The sequence below is a fragment of the Equus caballus genome, chromosome 6, assembly GCF_041296265.1.
Source record: "Equus caballus isolate H_3958 breed thoroughbred chromosome 6, TB-T2T, whole genome shotgun sequence".
NCBI classification, from domain to species: domain Eukaryota; kingdom Metazoa; phylum Chordata; class Mammalia; order Perissodactyla; family Equidae; genus Equus; species Equus caballus.
The window spans coordinates 58,468,005-58,488,975 of record NC_091689.1 but is presented as its reverse complement, the minus strand read 5'-3'; the positions used below and the strand labels follow the sequence as shown (position 1 = coordinate 58,488,975).

At 36.0% G+C, this 20,971-nt stretch overlaps 1 protein-coding gene across 26 annotated transcripts in view; it reads right to left on the bottom strand.

The window, feature by feature from the left end:
* The window catches only part of PIK3C2G (phosphatidylinositol-4-phosphate 3-kinase catalytic subunit type 2 gamma), a 510,459-nt gene that overhangs the window by 68,996 nt on the left and 420,492 nt on the right, over positions 1–20,971 (bottom strand). For 21 of the 26 annotated variants that reach the window (XR_011439709.1, XM_070270013.1, XM_070270006.1 and 18 more), the window contains 2 exons: positions 19,998–20,154; positions 13,091–13,200 (listed from right to left, as the gene is read on the bottom strand). Coding sequence is in view for 25 of the 26 variants with exons in the window: in XM_070270013.1 (XP_070126114.1) it covers positions 13,091–13,200; positions 19,998–20,154 (267 nt within the window). In the remaining variant the exon portion in view is untranslated. The remainder of the gene's footprint in view (positions 1–13,090; positions 13,201–19,997; positions 20,155–20,971) is intronic. The other 5 variants (XM_070270025.1, XM_070270027.1, XM_070270026.1 and 2 more) reach the window with 1 other exon arrangement.

Genomic DNA, 20,971 nt, shown 5'->3' with positions numbered 1-20,971 from the left:
GTGTAGGACTTTTTCCTGGAAGGGAGCCCCAGTTGTCTCTGAGAGTTCATAGACTTCTCCAACCTTTTCAGATTTGCGATAGAACCCTTGCCGTTCCCGGTGATTGGAGTGTGTAAAAACCCTTTCCAGTTTCAGCTGCTGTTATCAAATTGGCCTGCTCATCTTCCCAGTGAGTACCTGTGGGCTCTCCAAAGTCCTGTGCTCAGGTCAATCACATGATCTGTTGCTTCCTTAGCTTCTTCCCATAAGATGCAGATACACAGGTCTTATAACCTAAGGTTTGCCCCTACCTGCTTGTATTTCAGGCTTCTTGGGAATACCTTGTTACCTAGTTTTGTTGTAGATGTTGTCCATTGTTTTTGGGTTTTGCTACCCTATTTGATTTGTCTGTTTTATGGAAGAGATTCAGGGATATTAAAAAACTTGACTTTTTATAATATATAATTCAAGCAACACAGTAAAATGTGGAAGGTTCCCTTCATCCTTTGTCTGTTACTACTCTCCTCCCTAGAAATAACCACTACAACAGTTTGGTATCATTTTTTGAGCTTTGTCTATACAGTTGGCTCCCTATCTGTAGGTTCTGCATCCATGGGTTCAACCAACCATGGATCAATAGGCTTATGATGGTTGTGTCTGTAGTGAATATGTAGACTTTTTTCTTGTCATTATGTCCTAAACAATACAGTATAACAACTATTTACACAGCATTTACACTGAGTTAGGTATTATAAGTAATCTAGAGATGATTTAAAGTATATGGGAGGATGTGCATAGGTTAGACGCAAAGACTATGTCATTTCTTATAAGGGATGAGCATCTGTGAATTTTGGTATTCACAAGGGGTCCTGGAACCAATCCCTCATAGATACCAATGGACCACTGTACATTTGTGCAAACAGACACACAAACACACAGACATACACACATTTACTCCCACTATATGCTAGGTTATATTCCAGTGTTGAGATATAGCAATGAACAAAACAGAAATTTCTCCCCTCACAGAGTTTATATAATGTGAAATTCAGACAATAATGAAATAAACATGTAAAAATACAGGATTTGAGAAAGTAATATGTACTATAAAGGAAACTAAAATAGAAACTGCCAAGAGGAAATATGGGGTAGGTAGCAGTGTTGCCATTTTAAATAGGATGATCAGGGATAATCTCACTGAAAAGATGAGCTGAATGATTTGACAAAGACCTTAATCTGCCAAGAGCGTAGGTCATGGAAATTTCTAATGGAGGTCATTCTAGCAGAAACAACGGCTGGTCCAGAAGCTCAGAGGTAGATGAATGACTGGTGTTTAACAAACAGCAAAGAACATCAGTTTGGCTGACACGGAGGGAGGAGAAGAAGGGACTCACACAGATAAAGGGAGCACCATTTTGTAAAAATTGTCATGTTCTGTGAGATCAAAGTAAAATAGATAGGAGTCAAAAATCACAATTATCTGCAATGCTGTAATTCTGCTTTTTTAACTTAGTAATATATTTTGGAAGAAAAAGTTTATAGTAACTAGTGCATACTAAGTGGCTCCAAAATATTTTTTGAATGAACAAACTTTCTAATTCAGGACACAGAGTTAAATCTATTTTTCAAAATGACCACATAGTATCTGAAAGCATAGATGTACAATGCTTAATTTAACCAATTTGTTTTTTATTGCAAAGAACATTCTTTCCCTACTGATTCAACTTAGTCCAATACCAACGGTCTATATATGTATAGGTCTGCTTCTGGCCTCTTCATTCTGTTGCACTTGTCAATTTGTCTGTCTCTGGGTAAACACTACACTTCCTTAAATAGCTAGAACTTATAATAAGCCTTGAAATCTGCAAGTTATTTTACCCTGTTCTTCTTCAGGTATTTTTTCACTATTGTAGGCCCTTTGACCTCCCAAATATATTTTAGAATCAGCTTATCAAGTTTACCCATACAAAAATAAATGTGTAAGGATTTAAGTGGTATTGCATTGAAAATATAAATCAATTTAGAGAGAATTAATATCTCTACAGTATTGAGATACACAACCAATGAACATGGTGTATTTCTCCATCTAGTTAGGTCTTATTTTATATCTCTCTGCATGATTTTAGAATTTTTTTCTGTGGAAATTTTGCATATCTTTTGTTGGATTTATTACTCACTTGAACATATTTTTGTATGGCAAATTGTAAATGCTATCTTTTCCTAAATTTTATTTTAATTAATATTTTATAATATACAAGTAGATTTTTAACTCATTAATTCTAACAATATATCTAGATATTCTTTTGAAATACATATGGACATAGTTATGTAATCTGCAAACAACGACGGAGTTTTTTGTCATCCTTTCCACTGCTAAGACTTCTAGTTCAATGTTCAATGGAAGTGACAGCAAGCATTTTTGGTTTTGTTCCTTATTACAAAGGAAAAGCTTTCAATGTTTTACCACTAAGAATAATGCTTTTTGTAGGTTTGTAGGTGTAGGTTAAAGACATTTCTTTTTATTTCTAGAGTTTTTAAAAAATGAGTGATTCTAAATTTTATTAACTGTATTTTCTGGATCTGTTGAGGCAATCATATAATGTTTCCCCTTTAATTTTTTCACTACTGAGTCTTGAATGCTTATCTTGTAACCACTTTACTTTATTGAATTCTTGTGATTCTAAATATTTTTTAATTCTCTGAGATTTTTTATTTGTTGTTTTACTTAAGAGGAAAATAACAATATAATAAAGTTTAAATATAGAGTTTTACTATCAAAATACAGGTATTATAATCTTTTTCCTGATATTAATGGGAATGCTTGTAATTTTTCACTTCTAAAAATACAATATTTATCTAAGTTTCCTTTTACTCTGAGCTTACTAAAATTTTCTAAGAGGAATAGATGTTGAATGTAATCAAACACTACTTTTCTGAGTTGGCATCTATCAAAGTTATCATGCAATGCCTTCTTTACAACTAATCTGCCATGTTCTCAATGTTAATAACATAGTTCCATAATGTTTAATAATTTTCCCCTCAATTTTATAAAACTTGAAGTCCATTTATCTTGTTCTGGTATTAGATTTTTTTTTTAATAAATTCCAAATTTTTCCATTATTAGACATCAATCTATGCAAAACTTTGCTGAGAAAGTGAAAATATGACTGATCATTATTCATTTCCACAGTGTTCACTTTTTCGAAAGATGTTCTTTGACTTTATGAATTTATGGGTATATAGTGCAGTATAAAACATTTATTTCTTCCCTCATCAATAGTTTAGAGACATGAAGATAATAATAATAGTAGGAATATAATACTAATCATGATGTAAGGAGATCCTACCATCATTCATTCATTCAACAAATATTTACTGAAGATATTTTTTGTCTTTGGGTGGAAAGCTCTAGGGTGCCAGCACATAGTGTCTTCTCATGAAGATAGCCTTATGAACCATAAATCTTAAGTTCTAATGTACCTGCCCTCACAAAATTCCAGCTATGTCCATGCCTTATTCTTACATTGCCCAACAGTTAAAATGTAAGAAGACTGGAGATGAAGGACGAACTTTTATGATAAGCCTATAGTTTTAGGACAGACTCTTGCTTAAATCCATCTCTTATCTCTCAGGTGGCTGACTTAACAGGTCAGATAAAACAGTGCTGTTAAATATGACCCGACTTGGGACTGGGGACCTGAGAGCCGTAGGTTTCAGGGCTCTGTGGGGATCTGACTTAGCTGGGTGGCAGCTCTCTGATTTATTTTGTTTAATGGCAGCATCAGCAAGATCATGCTTTGGAGTATTATATTACAGGTCCAAAGCAGTAGCTGGAAGGATCCAGTTCTTAAGTTTTCTAGGGGAAACCTCCAGGCAGTCTTGAAAAGCACTTCTAACTCCCTGCTAGGCACTGTTCCATGTGCTGGAACATAGTGGTGAAGAAGAGAAATCAGATTTCTGCCCTCAGGGAGTATATATCCTTTGGCAGACCCTGTACTAAATGCCTTATGTTAATCTTTTCATCCTTAGAGGAAAGCAGTAAAATTATTTTAGCAATAGATAAGCAAAAGACTGAGAGGTTAAATGCAAACCAAAGGTGACATCATCTATAACCGGAAACTCTAATTCATATTTATGTGATTCCAAAGTCTTTGCTCTCATTGTGGATTATTTATAATGAACAGTCTTTCAACTTTGTCTTTAAGAGAGAAATAAGCCAAGAGATTTAGCATGAAATTCCCACATAGAACAAGGGCACTAAAACAATAATCCTTTACTTTTTCCAAAGAAATAACCCTTAGGTAGAAAAAAATTTAACAGTAGTCCTTGTAGCCAGGGAACACAGTCCAAAGGGGCATACATAAGCATACAATTTCTTAAGCTTTAGATCCAATCTTAAAAATGTGTACAAGTTCTATTCTACCTCATAACATATGTACTTTTTTATATAATATAAATATTTTAAATTGTTCATCATCAGAAACAATTGCTAACACGTTTCCTAGCTATACGTGGGTGAATGGGCACTCGAGTTCATCAGTCTTAGAAAATTAGGTTGAATCCAGGAGGTCTGATCTCCCTTGTTGGGTTCGGCATATAGGCCGATATTTTTTTCTCAGATTAAACATGATAATATTTTTTAAATTCACATTCATGTTAATACGTAACTACAAATGGCAAAAGTTTTTCAGTGCTTCATGAGCCACATCAGAATAACCACAGAGGAGATATGCCTATAACGCGGTGGAGTGGCGGTTGAATGACGGTTCTCAGGCAACACTTGATAGAACTTACAGCGAAAACATATTTCTATTGCTGAAGTTGTTTATATCATTTTGTGGTTTGATAGAACACCTGTTCTATTGCTGAAGTTGTTTATATCATTTTGTGGTTTGATAGAACACCTGTTTTACTGGTCAGTCTCTTTAAGAGTCTCAGGGAAATATTTCTCTCTGCATGATTTTAGAAGGAATTTGCAGGAGAGCGTTCTTATTTTACCATTGATACTATAATTTTATCATATACAAATAGAAAAAGAGTTTCAAGTGACTTACACTTCCCATGAACAAATGTCTTCATCTAACTCTCAAAGTGCATTTTCACTGCAGTGATTTCACACATGTGTACTAAACATACTACTTTTTTCTCTTTTTGTATTGGAGTTACTGAATGTCCAGCTCTGTGAGTCATTCTTGACCATTCAGAGGGAACAATGAAGTAATACAACTTTATCACAATTTCTTTTATTTCATGAAGAAAACTAATAGATTGACATTGAACTTTCAATCTCTGAAAAATCTGATCAGCACTTTCTCATCCTTAAGCCTATAAAATACGCTGTTGTGGGGGATCATAATTTGCTAGCCCAAAATGTGTCTTTTTGGCTTGATTATTTTTTAGAACAAAAGACTCAAAAAGAAACCTTGACATGACTCCTAATTGCCTAAAAGAATTTAAGATAGAAGGCCTGCCCCAGGAAGGAGCTATCACAGATAACTTTAGGTGTAGTGGACTGAGAGGAATGTTGCTGGTCTATTTTTATCAAAGAGCTCTCTCAAGTCACATTGTCCATAGATGGCCCAGCAAACATTTATTTACCAAATATTTGCTTTTCTATCTTTGTGTGAATTGCCTTCTTCCCCTCTGAAGTCTCAAACCACTACCCACAACATCCTCCTTTATCTTTAACTAAAGAAGGTATTTAAGGTGGTAGTTTCAGTCATTTTAGTGAGTTTACTCAGTTTTCCTTGGTTTCTCCCATGTATACATGTTATTAAACTTTGTTTGATTTTCCGCTCTTATTCTGCCTCATGTCAATTTAATTCTTAGACCAGCCAGAAGAACCCAGAGGGGAGAGGAATAGTTCTTCCTCCTGTACACTACCAAGCTAATTCCCATTTTGTTATAACTTTATACTGGGCCAATAAATATTTAACCCATATATTTTAACCAAAAAAATTACCATTCTGAAATTAATTCAACAAGTAATCATTGCTGATGCTTTCTTGGTACACAATACAAAAAAGTTCCTCTCTATGCACTTTTATTTTTTAAAAATTCAAGGCTGCCTCACATGAAAAAGAGAGCACTTGATGATTTTGGCTGCACATTTATGTAATGTGAATCCACACGTATGAACAAAAAAATTTAAGCTTCATAGTCTATCCTTTTAAATATGATAGATACTAAAAAGGATATCTCATATTAGTCCTTGTGGCTTTGATGGCATGGTACCCTAATTTGAAAAACATCGTTATAAGCATTTAGATATTTTCTTACCATGTTCTTTCAACTAATCTGAAAACAACTAAAGTTAAAGAACATCTATATTTATCTGAGATTATCAAAGCATTAGGAGTTTCATCTGTAGGATTTTTTTTTCCACATGATTTTGCTTAGGGTCCTGGGAAGAGCACCCATTACACAAGAAATCAATTTTGTTCTATTCTGAACTCACTTAGTTCTGCGTGTGATCTCAAGAAATCCAATTAACTTTCAGGAGGCTCAAAAGTTTTATCTATAAAACATAGTTCATGACTAAACCATGCCATCCCTCAGGATTATTGATGTGATCAAATGAGTAGGAAATGAGTGACATAAAAAGTCCCTGGAAATGGAACAATATTATGCAAATATTATTTCAGAAAGCTTACTACCAAATAAGTAAAGAAATGAATATACAGGAGCCCAAAAGGTAGCAAACTACAGTCAGAGGGATACAAAAAACCCAAATGTACACATTTATGGTTCTATGGAAAGTGACATGGTAAACTCTCTTGAAATCCTACAAAAGCGATATTAAATAGGGATTAGAACAAGGGGCAGCTTTAGAGCTTCTTATCTTTCTTTTCTTTTCTTACTTTTTTTTCCTTTTCTCCTGCTTCATAGTATAGAACCTGGCTTAACAAAAAAAAACCAAACTATGCTGTTTTCCAAGTTGAAGTTTCAGGTCTTCAGAATTCATCTACAAGGTCAGCAAGTCTTATGCAAATGTCACCACAGGCACCTGACGGGCATACAAACAAGAATTCCACGCTCCATGGCCTTGACTATGAATAAGTAATTCTTACACCTTCTTATGGAGGCTCCTTACAAAAATTAGCCAAATCAGAGCAAATGGGATAAAGGAACTAGGCAAAGGTTGATGGGCTGGTCTTATGTATAAGGACTATGCCAGTGAAATGATATTCCAGGTTTTTATGCCCTCAACCAAAGCCAACTTATTTTATTGATTGAAATCTTATGCAAAGCAAGATAACAAACCTTAACATGCAATAATAAAAAAAAAATCAAGTGATAAACAGTAGTATAATTAAAGTGGTAAAAATCTTAAAATACATTTAAAAATAGTAAATTATTTTAGTCTTGTTGCTTGTTAAATCCCTGGAAGGTACCAACTGTATGCAATGCACAGGGTCAGGAATACCAGCGAGGACTGACTGATGCACGTAGCTGTTGAGGAGGTAACAGCTGTTGTGAAACAGCGCGTTCTGGACTATTCATCTTTTTTAACTGATGACTTCTGGTACTCTTGGTGAGAACGTTAAACTTTCCAAATGCTCTTAAGCTTTACACTGATAGTCTCCTGAAGAATTAAAATATCTTTTTTTAAAGCCAACAGCTAAGGTGTATCTAGGGGGCTCAGGGACTCTGGCTCCTGTGTCTGTGATGTGGAGTCCAGGAGCACTCTCTCTGGATGTCATCAACATTTCTAGCAGCTTCACAGTACTTATTGGGACAGTCATTGTGTCTACTCTGCCCAATGACCCCTCGTAACTAAGATTGTTGTCTCTAAAGCTCAAAGTTCAGAGAAGAAGTTTTAGGCTGTTCTTTGTGAAGCCCTGGCCCATGATAGGAGTAAGGATAGGCAACAGAATCCATGATGGCTTTGCATGAATGATCCTGTCCAATATGGACAAAAGCAACTAGTTAATTAAGCTGTCTTTCTCTGGAATTTATACTGGAGAATACTGGCCAATGGGCAAAGGGAAGCAGATTAGGATAGGCAGGGATAAGCAGGGTAGAAGGTCTTGTTTCCATTAGAAACTAGCCAGGCCCTATTGGTTTCTGGGGTTTGTTAGGTTACAGTTTGAGGCCATGTATACCTTTTCCCAAGGATACCAGATAGAATCTCTGGTTCTTGCTACCAAAATACCTCACTCATGCAAACAATTTGTTTTTTTGAAGCATGCAGCTTTGTTTTGTTCCAAGCTGCCTTCAGTTTTAGTTGAAGAGCAGGAGATCTTATACTTACTAAACCAAAGAATCTGTGTGACAGGCCAAATGGAATATTTGGGAATACATGGAAAATTTCCTCTCACATTTTTGGAGGAGGAAATGGATGAAGTGAAAGCCATGATCAGTAAGTGGGAGGGGATGTAGGCAGGGAAGTTTACGCTTAATGATCCCAGTCTGGTCTGTGAAATAGGTTATCTGTTTCTAAGGACAGCTAACCCGAGCTTTGAGAGTGATTGAAAATTCTAAAATAACCCATTTGGAGGGCATTTTAATGGATGGTTGCTTTTGTTGCCCAGCAATGGGCTTGGCAGAGATATTACATGAGAGTATCAATTTGCAGCGACTGAGTCATGATACCTTCTTGATTCTATTCAACAGCACTCAGCTGTAAGGGTAGTAGACAAAATTAAGGGAAGCAGAGAGAGAAGTTGGCAATGATGTGGAAAACCTTTGTGGCCAGCAAACCAATTTTATTCTTATTTTTCTCTAAATGCCATTAATTGTAGTACAGTTTTTAATGCCATGCAGAGTATAGCACCCTCTGAAACTCTTATAATCAGCACTTAACCCAGAATGTGATTACCTAGGAGTGAGGTAGGATCCTGTATTCTTCATAAATAGAGTACTCCCTTGGAGAGAAAGGAAAGGCCATTTCTTTCTTTCAAGCCTCAAATAGGGTCAAGAGGGACAGCCTCTTGATGCTAATACTGTAGTCAGGACTAGGGAACTTAAGGTAGCCACATGTGCTGTGTCTCAGATGGCTTAGTCCTCATTCATGACCTAGATCTGTGAGTTTGGTGGTGATGAGGGGGGAGGTGGATTTTCTTGTCTTATTTTTATCTGGATCTTAGTAGTGACATCAGAATAAACAGTGGCATAAAACTGTTAGCCTGCCAGAACAAAGAGAACAAGGAGTTTAAGTATACAGGGGCTCTCATAAGTATACTAGAGTTAATGACACTCACTGAAGCACCAAGACCAAAGCTGGAGTCATCACAGAACTCAGCCTGTCAGAACAAAGAGAACAAGCAGTTTAAAGGTCCATGGGCTCTCATGAGTATATTAGAGTTAATGACTCTCATTGAAGGGCAAAGACTAATGCTGGATCCATCATAGAACTTGGCTTCTTTTTTTGGTAAATTATGTGCACTGACATCTACACTTCAAGTTTCTCAAGTTTTGAAATCCTTGTGATTTCAGAGAACACAGCTTAAGATAAAAATACTATATACACAGAAAAGTAAACAAGTGCACGTAATTTTTAACATTTATTTGAATCAGGTGGATGACATCATTTAAGACTCCATTATTGTTTTTATTAAGCAAGCTACTTTTATAAATTCACTCTATAAGTTAAGTATTAACAAAAGAAGTATAACTTTTTTAAAAGTTTAAAATATCTAAATAATAGAGAGATCTTAAGTAACTTTTTTAAATGGTAAAGAATGATAGTCAGAATCAATTGGGATTTCTCAAACCCTGATAATGAGTCCTTCACAGTCCTGGATGGAATTTGTGATAGAAAAGATCTTTGACACTTGATATACATATGCTGACCAAGGAACTTAGAGAAGAGTTGAAGAGACAAGCTCAAAACACATTAAATCATATATCAAAATAAAGGTATGTAATTGAGACTTTAGAATAAAATATACTACTGAGACAAGCTCTTGGAACTAAGAGGAAGAGTGAGTCTCACGGGAGATTTGTCTGAGGAGAAAAGGAGAGAAAAATATAGAGAGGTTCAAGGCATGTGGTAATGGGCCAAAACAGAAAAAGAAAGGAAGGTGACTGTCTTGGAGTCAGTAGTCAAATTATCCCATGTGGGTCTCCCAGGGCAGCAATTATAGCAGATCCCAAACCAAACACCCAGGGGACACCTGGTAGTGGCACAGAGATAATAGTTCTGGGAAGGAACTTCTGTCCTCCAACAAGGCTTGGGATATGACATGCCATAGTTTAGACGACTAGATGCCTTTTAGGTCTGCAATGGAGAACAAGTTCTTTACCATAAAGTTGTAGAAGTTTAATTAACAGAACCTACTATATAACATATGAAAGCAAGAAAATTAGCCTAGCAGAGATAGGCAGGCAGGATAACAAGGTCTAGCTCGCTGCCAGGAGGTTACTGGCTTCAGATCAACTTCCCATATCAGTTCACACCCTCTTGAATGGGAAAGGTGGATGATTCAACCTAGGCCAGCTCACCCATATCTAAGATTCTGCTCTTTACAGATCTGGGTGTGTCAGAGGAAGTCAGGGGAGGTGGAGGGATGGGACTTTGATGGAAAAATAAAGCCTACAGTAGTCCCCTCTTATCTGTGGTTTCACTTTCCACAGTTTCAGTTACCATTGTCATCCACGGTCTGACAATATTAAATGGAAAATTCCAGAAATAAACAATTCATAAGTTTTAAATTGTGAGCTGTTCTGAGTAGTGTGATGAAATCTCATGTCATCCTGCTCAGTACTGCCCAGATGTGAATCATCCCTTTGTCCAGCAGATACACGCTATATACGACACCCACTTGTTAGTCACTTAGTAGCCTTCCAGGTTACCAGATCATCTGGTGTGGTATCACAGTGTTTGTGTTCAAGTAACCCTTATTTTACTTAACGATGGCCACAAAGCCAACTTTATTCTTAGTTATTGTTGTTAACCTCTTACTGTGCCTAATTTGTAAATTAAACTTTATCATAGGTACATATGTATTGGATAAAACATAGTATATATAGGGTTCGGTAGTATCTGAGGTTTCAGGCATCCATTGGGGTCTAAGAACATATTCCCTGTGGATAATGGAGTACTACTGTATTTACATTTTTCCTGTGGCCAGGGCCTGACGAAGCTTTTTTCATCTGGTATAGTTTTTTCCCTTTGTTTTAAATGGTAGGAGGGACTATTTGTAAACTGTAGCACTATAATTGCTCTGTCTCAGCAACGACACGTGAAACAGGCTATAGCCCAATCGTGTGTTTCCAATCTCCAACTTTTCTGGCCCTCTCCCTGCTCCTCCCTTGTCTCCTCACCCAGTCTCATTGACACTTCAATCACTATGCCTACTATGCTGCAGCCCACTTTAAAGAAAGGCATTCCACTCAGATCCTGATGGAATAGCCAGAGGGGGCTATTTTTGGTAACATGTGAACCCCCCCACCTTGGATGGAGTTAACTGGACCAGGATGGGCAGCTAGAGTGAAAGGCTCATTCCTGTTGATGAGATCCCCAGAGCTGTCATGAACTCCAAAGGACCTTCCAGCCTTTGTGACAGATGTTCTTCTGCTCTCCCCGAGGCAGGCTGATAGCCTTTCCCTGGGATTTCTCATACATGTCCCCCATCTCCATTAGTTGAGGCAACTTGAGAGTCCCTCATCCTTGAAACCAAGGATCTGAAACACCTATGCAAGTCTTCAAGCTAGTGTTTTTGGCCACAGACAGTTGTCCACTAATATTTGTAGTTTCTAAGTGGATATAAACAAATGATTCTTTTACAAATAGTAAAGAGGTACCTTTACTATTAAAGGGCATTTTTCAAGACTCAAGAAACCTACAAGACTCTCCTAAAGAATCTCTAATCGTAGAATTTCAGAAACAAACTACATAGCAGGAAAGTATATCTTTCTTAAAGGCTCTGCCCACTGTTCCTTAATCACATTGTATGATTTCCAATACTGAATGTCGAAAAACCCCTAGACCAGAGGATCAAAGCCCTAGCTCTGAGTCCTGGTCCTAGCTCTGCTTCTGACTACTACTTCTTTTAATCATGGGCAAGACCCTTAATTCTTTGGATCTGTTTCCCTATTTGCTTATCTATTGTCAGAATAAATAAACTTAAGTGCTCTTCCAGCTCTAATACTCTGTGATTCTGTCATGTTGCTTCTCCTCAACCATTAGAGCACCCTATCCATTAAAGTTCAGGAAACAGAGATCCTTTGCAAACGTGAAATTCCCCAAGTGTTCAGGACGTCCCTGTGAACTCTCACTATTCCCTTGGAATGGAGAGAGATTCTGCACTATACACTCTGGAAGGGGGAAAGGAAAAGTAATACCTGCGTGGGAGAGGTTTTATTATAAGTAGTGTTTTCTTCAAAAGGACAAAGCATACATCCATTAAAAAGAGCATAATCTGTGTTTACAAATTTCCAGTTGAAAATCTTAGAACAATATAAAATTAGACTCAAATAAGACTCAATATTAAAAAGTTACAGAAAACAGCACTGCATTTCTCTACTTAAATTGTTTACTAGGACAATAATTACGGCCAATATTTATTTAGCATCTAAAATTTGCTAGCAATTATGCTATCTGTTTAAAAACTGACATCCAAAAGAATCTTATATGATAAAATGCACCACCCTTTTGACAATGATTTTGAGTCTGATATCCGCTGTATTCTGCCCATACTCTTACCCTAATGTATACTGTTTTCCCAGACTTGCTTAACAAAAAATAGATTAAAAATAGAAGATAGTCACCACATATTCCAAAATTTGTACCGTCTTAGAGATGTAAGTAGTGAGGCCATATCTCATCATAAATCTCTTTTGCCAAATTGTTTTTCTGGACATAGTTCAAGTAGAACAACCAATTTATTTATGTCAGCCCTTGCTCTTTTCAATGACCTCTTATTGAGCAATGTGTTAGAAGAAGAGCCTGGTTAGCAAACAATAGCATGCTACAGAAACACTGACTAAGGCCTTCTGCTGGACATTCACATTGCTCCCTTTCTACCCCTCGGGAAAGAGGACACAAGCTGGTTTTACAAACAATAGCTTTATACCAATGACTGTTTCCCTGACGCCCTCTCAAATGTGAAGCATGTGTTTATACACATGCATATACGCACACTCATACATTCACAGCTAATCTTACTTGGTGAAATGACTTGTTGCTTCCAGGTCTGTGTCTTGTGGACGAAGATTATTATACACATATCTAAGGTCTTGGATTCCACTGAGCTCAGGCAATCCCGCATGCAGCATCTTAGCAAAACAAACAAACAAAACAAAAACAAAAAACCTCAGAATAAATCTAAAGCAAATCTTACTTGGTTGAATTTGGTTAAGCTTTCTTGGTTAATTTCAGAAATACATATAAACTTAAATTTACATAGCAATGCCTTTCAGTTTGTAAACATGAATGAATTTAAGTTCATGTTTTTTAACCTTCCATATTTGGCAGCAGAAGCAACAATAATAAGAAACAATAAAATTGTCAGAGTACTTGCAGATTAATAATTTAACTTTATCTACATCATAAACCGCTGAATATGCATGACAGTATCATTATTTCCATCTTGCTTTCCTGTAGAAGAGGCATATTTAGCACAGGACAAAAACAATAATAAGAGTTCTAGTGTCAGATTTTCTGGACCCACCATTTACAATCTGAATGATCCTGAAAAGTCTCTTAACCTCTTTGAATCTCCATTTTCTCATTTTTAAAGTAGATATAAAAATACCCAACATGTTTCGGGAGAATCAAATGGCTAATGAGTAAGAAAGAGCTTTATATATTATGAATTATTATACAAAAATTATATCACAATACCTATTTTAAAGAAGAAAAAGTTAATCCCCCAAAACTGTAAGTGAAGTGTCCAGATCAAAAGGCATGTAAGTAGAGAGTTAAAGCTCATCCTTTTGGTTCTTAATCTTATGTTCTTTCATAAGTCTATGACTCATACTATAAGAACACAACTTTCCCTAGTTAAGTAGTGATTGCATTCATTAAAGATTATTAAAGCAACAAAATAATTAAACATAAAATTGTACAAAGGATCAAGTATTTTTCTGCCAACCTCTAGAAAAATACTTTGTTTATATTATAGTGTAGACTGAGAGATAATATTCTTTTTAGTTATAGGCAAAAATATTTGAGAAAAAATAGATCTTTCTGAAACAAATTTGAACTTTGCAAAAAGAAAAAAAAGAATGTTATCAGTTCCTCTATGACTCAGGTGATAAATTACTTCCTGCTCTGTAATAAAGACACTCAGAGTAGTGAGAGGATAAGAACAATGCTGTTAATCCTAAAAATAAAGAATAAACTGAGAATACAGTTATGGAGTATGGGTAAAGTTGTAAATGACTTGATGAAGTTCAAGGGAGGAAAAAATATATGTGAAACTATTCTCCTTTCCCACTGTCCTCCCACAGGCTGAGGGAACAGCATATATACATAGATGTACAGAGGAGAGCAGGATATTTTTCATTTGTCCACAGAAAGAAATCCAGATGGCTTGCTGGAACATAGGGTATCCTGTGGGTGAGCGACAAGAGATGGGGCTGAAAAGGCAAGTAGGGTAGGATGTTTAGCAATATTAAGATTTTGTACTTCATCCTAAAGGCAAGAGAAAGCTCTTTTAGTCTTTTAACATAGGCATTAAAAGAACTGAATTGTGTCTTAGAAAGATCATTGTGGTTATGCATAGAAAGTGGATTAAAGTGGGGCCGAATAAGAGGCTGGATGAGGAGACTGTTTGGGTATGGAGATAAGCTATTGGATTTTAAATATAGGCAAGAAATAGAACTAAGAAAACTGATTGATTGGATATATTTGGAGGGCTGGGTGAGGTCTAAAGCACGTAGCTGTAAATGTAGATTCAGGAGTCATTAGCATACGGCTAGTAATTGAAATCACGGAAAAGGATCAGGCAGTGCTGCAAGGTTGTCAACTGCCTCTTCTATTCAAATTCATGATACCTAAATTTGAGTAAATTCTCTTCTCTTACAAACTCTTCCTCCTTTTTCCTGTTTCACATCTTCATTTATACTGCCACTATTGTCCAACTAACAAGAAATTCGTATCTTTTTTGATTCCTTCTTCTTCCTGATTCCCAACGTCAATCACTTAATTTTATAAAAACCACCTCGGCAGTCGCTTGTATTCAGTCTCCTTTGCATTGCAATTATTATCCTAGTTCAGCTCCTCATCTTCATTTGCTTAGATATCTTGAGTTGTCTTTATCTAGTTCTCCAATCCCTGTCTCTCTAATCACATCACTTCTGAGGGATCTGTCTAAAATCCAAGTGAGATGATGGTACTCCCTTCATCAAAAACAAAGAAACTTCTAGGTTCTCAGGGTCTGTATATTAAAGTTCAAAAATCCACATTCTGGTCATAAATGGCTTTCATAGTCTAACTGTGATCTGTCACTTCAACTTTATCATTTACATGGATCTCCCTTTGTACCACAGACTGGGTGCACGTGACTACCTCCATTTCCAACACATGTCATGCCCACGCTCTTTAGGCCTCCACCCACACTTATATTCTCCTCTCAGTCAGCATTCCTATCCTCTCCCTCCTCGTCTAGTGAAATTCTTTTCGAAAGCTCAGCTCAGATGTTTCTTCCTCCTTGAAGTACCACTGACCCTCTTGATAAGATTTAATTACTACTTTCTTTGCACAGCAATCATATCTTGGACCCACCTCTTTCACAGTACTTAGTGCTGCCTAGCTTTTACTGTGTTTTGTTTGTGCATATGTTTGTCATGTTAGATTTTTAAGTTCTTTGAGAATAGAGACAGTTTTTATTCAATGTTGAATTGTCTCTACTGCCTAGAATGATACTTTGTATATAGTTTGAACTTAACGAATGTCTGTGAAATAATGAACACATGAATGAATGAAAAAATATCTGTCCCTGTTAGGCTTTGGAAACTGATAAGTAGCAAGTTCAACCCTGATCACTAAACTTAAAATCAACCATAAGGAGATACGTTCCCAACAGCAACTACAGTCTAGATTAGACTTTATCTTATCAGTTCTGTATTTATAGTTCTAGAGACATCTGTGTACTTATTGAGGCAGTTTTCCCCTTTATCACACTATGATTGTCTATTTGCTAAGAACAGGCTTCTCCCCTGGATCTGAATTGCTTTCCAGTTTCTCCGGATATCCCTAATTCATCTGCTTGCTTAGGACTCTGTCAAACATTTCCTTAGGAAGTAGACCCTATACTTACTCCTGCCAACTCACACACACACACACACACACATACACACACTACACACCAGCTGCTAAATGCAGATGGCTTCAAATCAGATGAACCCCAGGTCTCTTCTTGTCATGTGGCTGATTAAAGGTAACAAGTGCTAACTTTGCTCATGTTGATGTGTTTCATTCGTTAGAGAGGAGGCTTTGGGTGTTGTGACTCTACATGTCCCAGTAAAGATGACCTCATACCTGAGTCCACTTAGCCATGTCTGTTCTCTGACCCACAGATATGTAGTGGTTCAAGTGTTTCCTAGCCTAGATTACATGGGCAATAACTTTAATTGGGTCAATAGGAAAGGGAAAGGGTGGCTAGCACAGGTAACGAACAGGTACAGGTAATGAACAGATACAGGTAATAAACAGATAAGATTCTTTTTAAAGGACAGGAACATTTAAAAATTTTCTACTTCTGTTCTCCTCCTACTAAGCCCAAATCTATTTTGATAGTTATGCTTAGGGAAGCAGACACTCTTCGCCACCGCATAGGAAAGTTAGAAAGATTTCTGCGGGGAAATATCTCATATAATAATAGGTGTGATAAACATTTTAAACTGCGTAAATGGTCCCTGTGTTCTTTGGGAGCCTTCCATAATAGCTGATATTGATTTTTTAATGAGAGAAAAGCTGATGAAATACAGGCTTTCATGTTAGTGAATTCAGCCAACAACACTCTTGGGTCTCCTACAGATGTTTTGCTTTTAAGCAAGATGGGAATTTCATGGATTATTTTTTCCCCAATTTTCCCAGGAGTAAATAAAAAGGACTGTGGATATCTGGAAACACACTGCTCTCTACCAAGGACGAATCATTAACTCCACAGTAGACTCACCAAATGCTTGTGGCTCATAATCTTGGGTACTGACCATTCACAGAAGATAGAATTTATGACCCATATCGAGTATTTCTTAAGTTGTAATTGGGTTATGGTGTAGTAGATTGAGTCTTTTTTAAAGAAGTTAGCAAGAGTCAGTTTGAGAAAAAACTGAGGAAAATATAGATTACCCACATAGGTAGAAAATAAACTTTTACAAATTTAAATTTGTTTTTTATTTTATAAGAAGCTATACCAGAGAAAATGTGGTCCTGAAAACTTTACCGATGCTTTGATTATCACAGAATCCCATAAGAAAGAAACTTAAAAAGAAGGGAATCAAGAGGTAAATGACCAGAAACAGAGGTCATAAGTCACTGCTGTTTTACATATATTTATTCATTGATCAAATTGGTACACATTGCTTCTGATCTCTGTCTCAATTTCTATGAGAGTCTAAATCTAAGATTATATGCTTAATCTGAATTAGTGCCCTTCACTGCCAAATTTCCTCCTTTGCCTGAAAGTCAAGATTTGAATATTTAAAACATAGGGAGATATTTTGAAAATATTATATACCAGAAACCTTCAACGTCTGATTTTAGTATTATGAGAAATCATTTCAATACTTGATTAAAACACCATATATCTATCTCTACTAAATGAAATAACATCACATAAACTCTTTAATGATTATTTACTATATTAGGACTTATATGCTAAAAGTTTTCTTTTTAGGTAGATAGAAAAGTTTATTAAACAAGATAAAAAACTGCACCAATAGCTTTCTTAATCTATTTTTTCAAAAAGCTGTGCTTTCACATTGTTTTAACATGCTTATTTGTTATTCAGCGTAACTTTTGATGTCATCTGAAAAGCAGCATAAACTACATTTGTGCTTTCCTGCTTTGGGTTTATTTTTGAGAGGTCTGTGACTGGCTAAAGTAGTTGTTACAATATGGTATGTACTCCTCGTATGCAGTTATTGCAGCACTAGAGACATTTAAAAATGCTGGGTATCTCATTTACTTGTGTACATGAATTTTATCTTCCTTATTAAACTGAAAATTTTAAGACTGATTGGGTCTCATATGTTACTTTATCAATCAACCACAGTTTATGCCATATGGTAAGTACTCAAGAGCTCAAGGATTCATGAGCTAGAGCCTGCTAGAGCCCAAGAGGATACTGGAGTTGATAGTACCTAAATATCTGTTAAGTAAATGGAGTCAAAATCACAGACACAGTCCTTGTCGAGTTTCCTTTGTGGTATGAACACAGATTGTGCATCATAAGCCATCTCATAATTGCAGTATGGTCTAATAGAATTGGGAGGTAGAGTGCAAATCTACCAATATGGATCATTGGCTATTACTGGAAAGCAAACTTGAAAATTCTGGAGCTGGGCAGACCTCGTATACCCAATTTACACTTGAAGAAATCTAAGTCTTTGTATATGAAGGACTACATGTTTCAAATATTTTTAGAAATCCTTATTTTTCAAGACAGAGGGAAGAGAAGTAAGGTGCATATGTTTTTTAAAAATTAAAACAAGGGTATAAATACAATTTTCATTGCAACAAGGTCAACATTTATTTAGTACTTTTCAATAGAACTTTTCTGCAGTGATGGAAATGTTTTATATCTATGCTGTGTAATATGGTACCACTAGCCACATGTGGCTATTAAGCACTTGAAATGTGGCTAGTGAGACTAAGGAGCTACATTTTAAACTTTATTCAATATTAATTATTTAAATTTAAATAACTACATGTGACTAGGAGATACTGCATTGGACAGTGCTCTTACAGACTAACAAGGATCTAGTATAATAAATTAATTCAACCCGACTACATGACAGATACTGTGCTAAGTGCTATGTTAATTATCTAATAGGGTTATTATGAAATGTAAATCAATTAATGCCCATAAAGGACTTAGCATAGTGCTCATGTGAAGAACTCAGTATTAGGTCACCTATTCATCAGTCCAACAAGGTAGATGCTATTATCTTCATTTAATAGATTAGCAAACAGAGCCTTATTGGAGTTAAGCAATATACCCTGAGAAATGTAGTCAGTAAAATTCCAAGCTAGGATCAAACCCAGGAAGGCCTGGCTATCAAATCTGTGCCATTAACAACATCTAATAGAATTATTGTCATCTGAAGGCTCTAAACTAGTTATTTTTGATGATTGTATTGACCCCAAACACCATACTGATTTACCAAAGCTGTGTTTCTCTCCTACAGTTCACTGCAATTACTAGTGTGTAAGTATGTGCCCAGAGGAATCACCACATTCTTCTCCCAGAAGATATTTCTATCACATTTCTCTCCTCTCACCCTGCATATCTGGTTTCCATCCCTTTGTATCAAATGATGCAGTGAAACATTAAATTTTCCCCTGCTAGTCAACAGAGAGCATATAAGACCATGAGTCAGGCGACCCAATGCATACTACTAAATGTACTATTGTCTCGTTGAGTTGCTAGCAAGCCGTCTTACATTTTTGGCCCTCAGTTTCTTAATCTGGAAAATAGGCAAGTGATCAAAGGCAGAAATTGGGAGGGGAGCCAGGAAAAATCCTTGCCTGGTCCACATCATTGGGTTGGCACAATGTGTAAATGAGATAGTATTTTTAAAGCACTTTTGAAAAATCCTAAAGCACAATACAACTGATACAATATTTAAATCACTGTCCTTGATCTTTAATCAAAATATACTGAGACAACCCCTGAATACACCAATATTATTCTGAATAGAAACATTTGAGACAGCGACTGTGAACTAATGTAATGAATTATTAAGAAATGTGTTTACAAGCTGTACGTGGTACTTTCAGTTTGTTCATTCCTTTCTGTTTTGAACAGCTCTTTGGGGAACTCCAAGCCATTAGCAAAAACAGACTACTGAAAGAGAGACATAAATGAAGCTTATTATTTTTGTTTTTTCCCCAAAGGACTTACCATTTCTAGCAGGTTCAAGAGCAGTCGGCTGTGCCTTCTGACAATATTATAAGCTCGACAACAAAGCTCCACAAAATCTTGGAAATGCTGTGGGTTTTTCCCACCCTCTGTAATAAAGTACTCCATCTCTGAAGTAAAAATAAAAGGGGCTCGGTCCCTATAAACCAAAAATAACAGCAACCATAAACAGAAGGAGAAATGGCTTTTAAGGTTACATCAGGCATTTACAACACCTTATTTCCATTTGAATTTTTTTGTTATTTTCTCTCTACTCTAATGATGAAACTCCTTCATTGTGGGACAGTTGGAGAAACTTGCTGAATATAGGCTCTGAATAACGTAACTGGGCTGTGACAGAGAAGGAAGGACAAGCTATTTTACAACATTGACCCATATTGTCTCAAATATTAAATCCAAGTTATATTTGATGTGAATATTATCCAGTGAAAATGAATGTAAAGGCCAACTAATAATGAAGGTGATTTTATGGAAAATACACTTACTGCTAGATTTTGAAATGATAGAACCGATCACGTATTTGATCTCATGATATTTTTATTTTTTGTTTCTTTTTTATATTTTATATTCATATTTTATAGTTTATATTTTTTTAGAAGCTATGTTGATATATATTCATATAAAATAAAATATTTTATATTTATATTTTATAGTTTATATTGTTTTTAGAAGATATGTTGACCTTTTAGGAAAAAAGTTTCAGGTAGAAGCTAAGATACGTAATGACAAGTTCTTTTAGAAGGCAATCTATGAAAAAAACAGATTTTACCAATTCACTGTCATATGTTTAGCAAGGAGAAAAAGAGACAGCAATATTTCATTTCACACTAGGCTCGATAAAAATACTGATCAGAAAGGAGGAAATATGAGCAGACCATGTTGGTATGTAAGTAATATCGCCCCCTGTAGTCCCAAGGTTGGAAAAACAGGAAAACAAAGAACCAGAGAGAAGATGC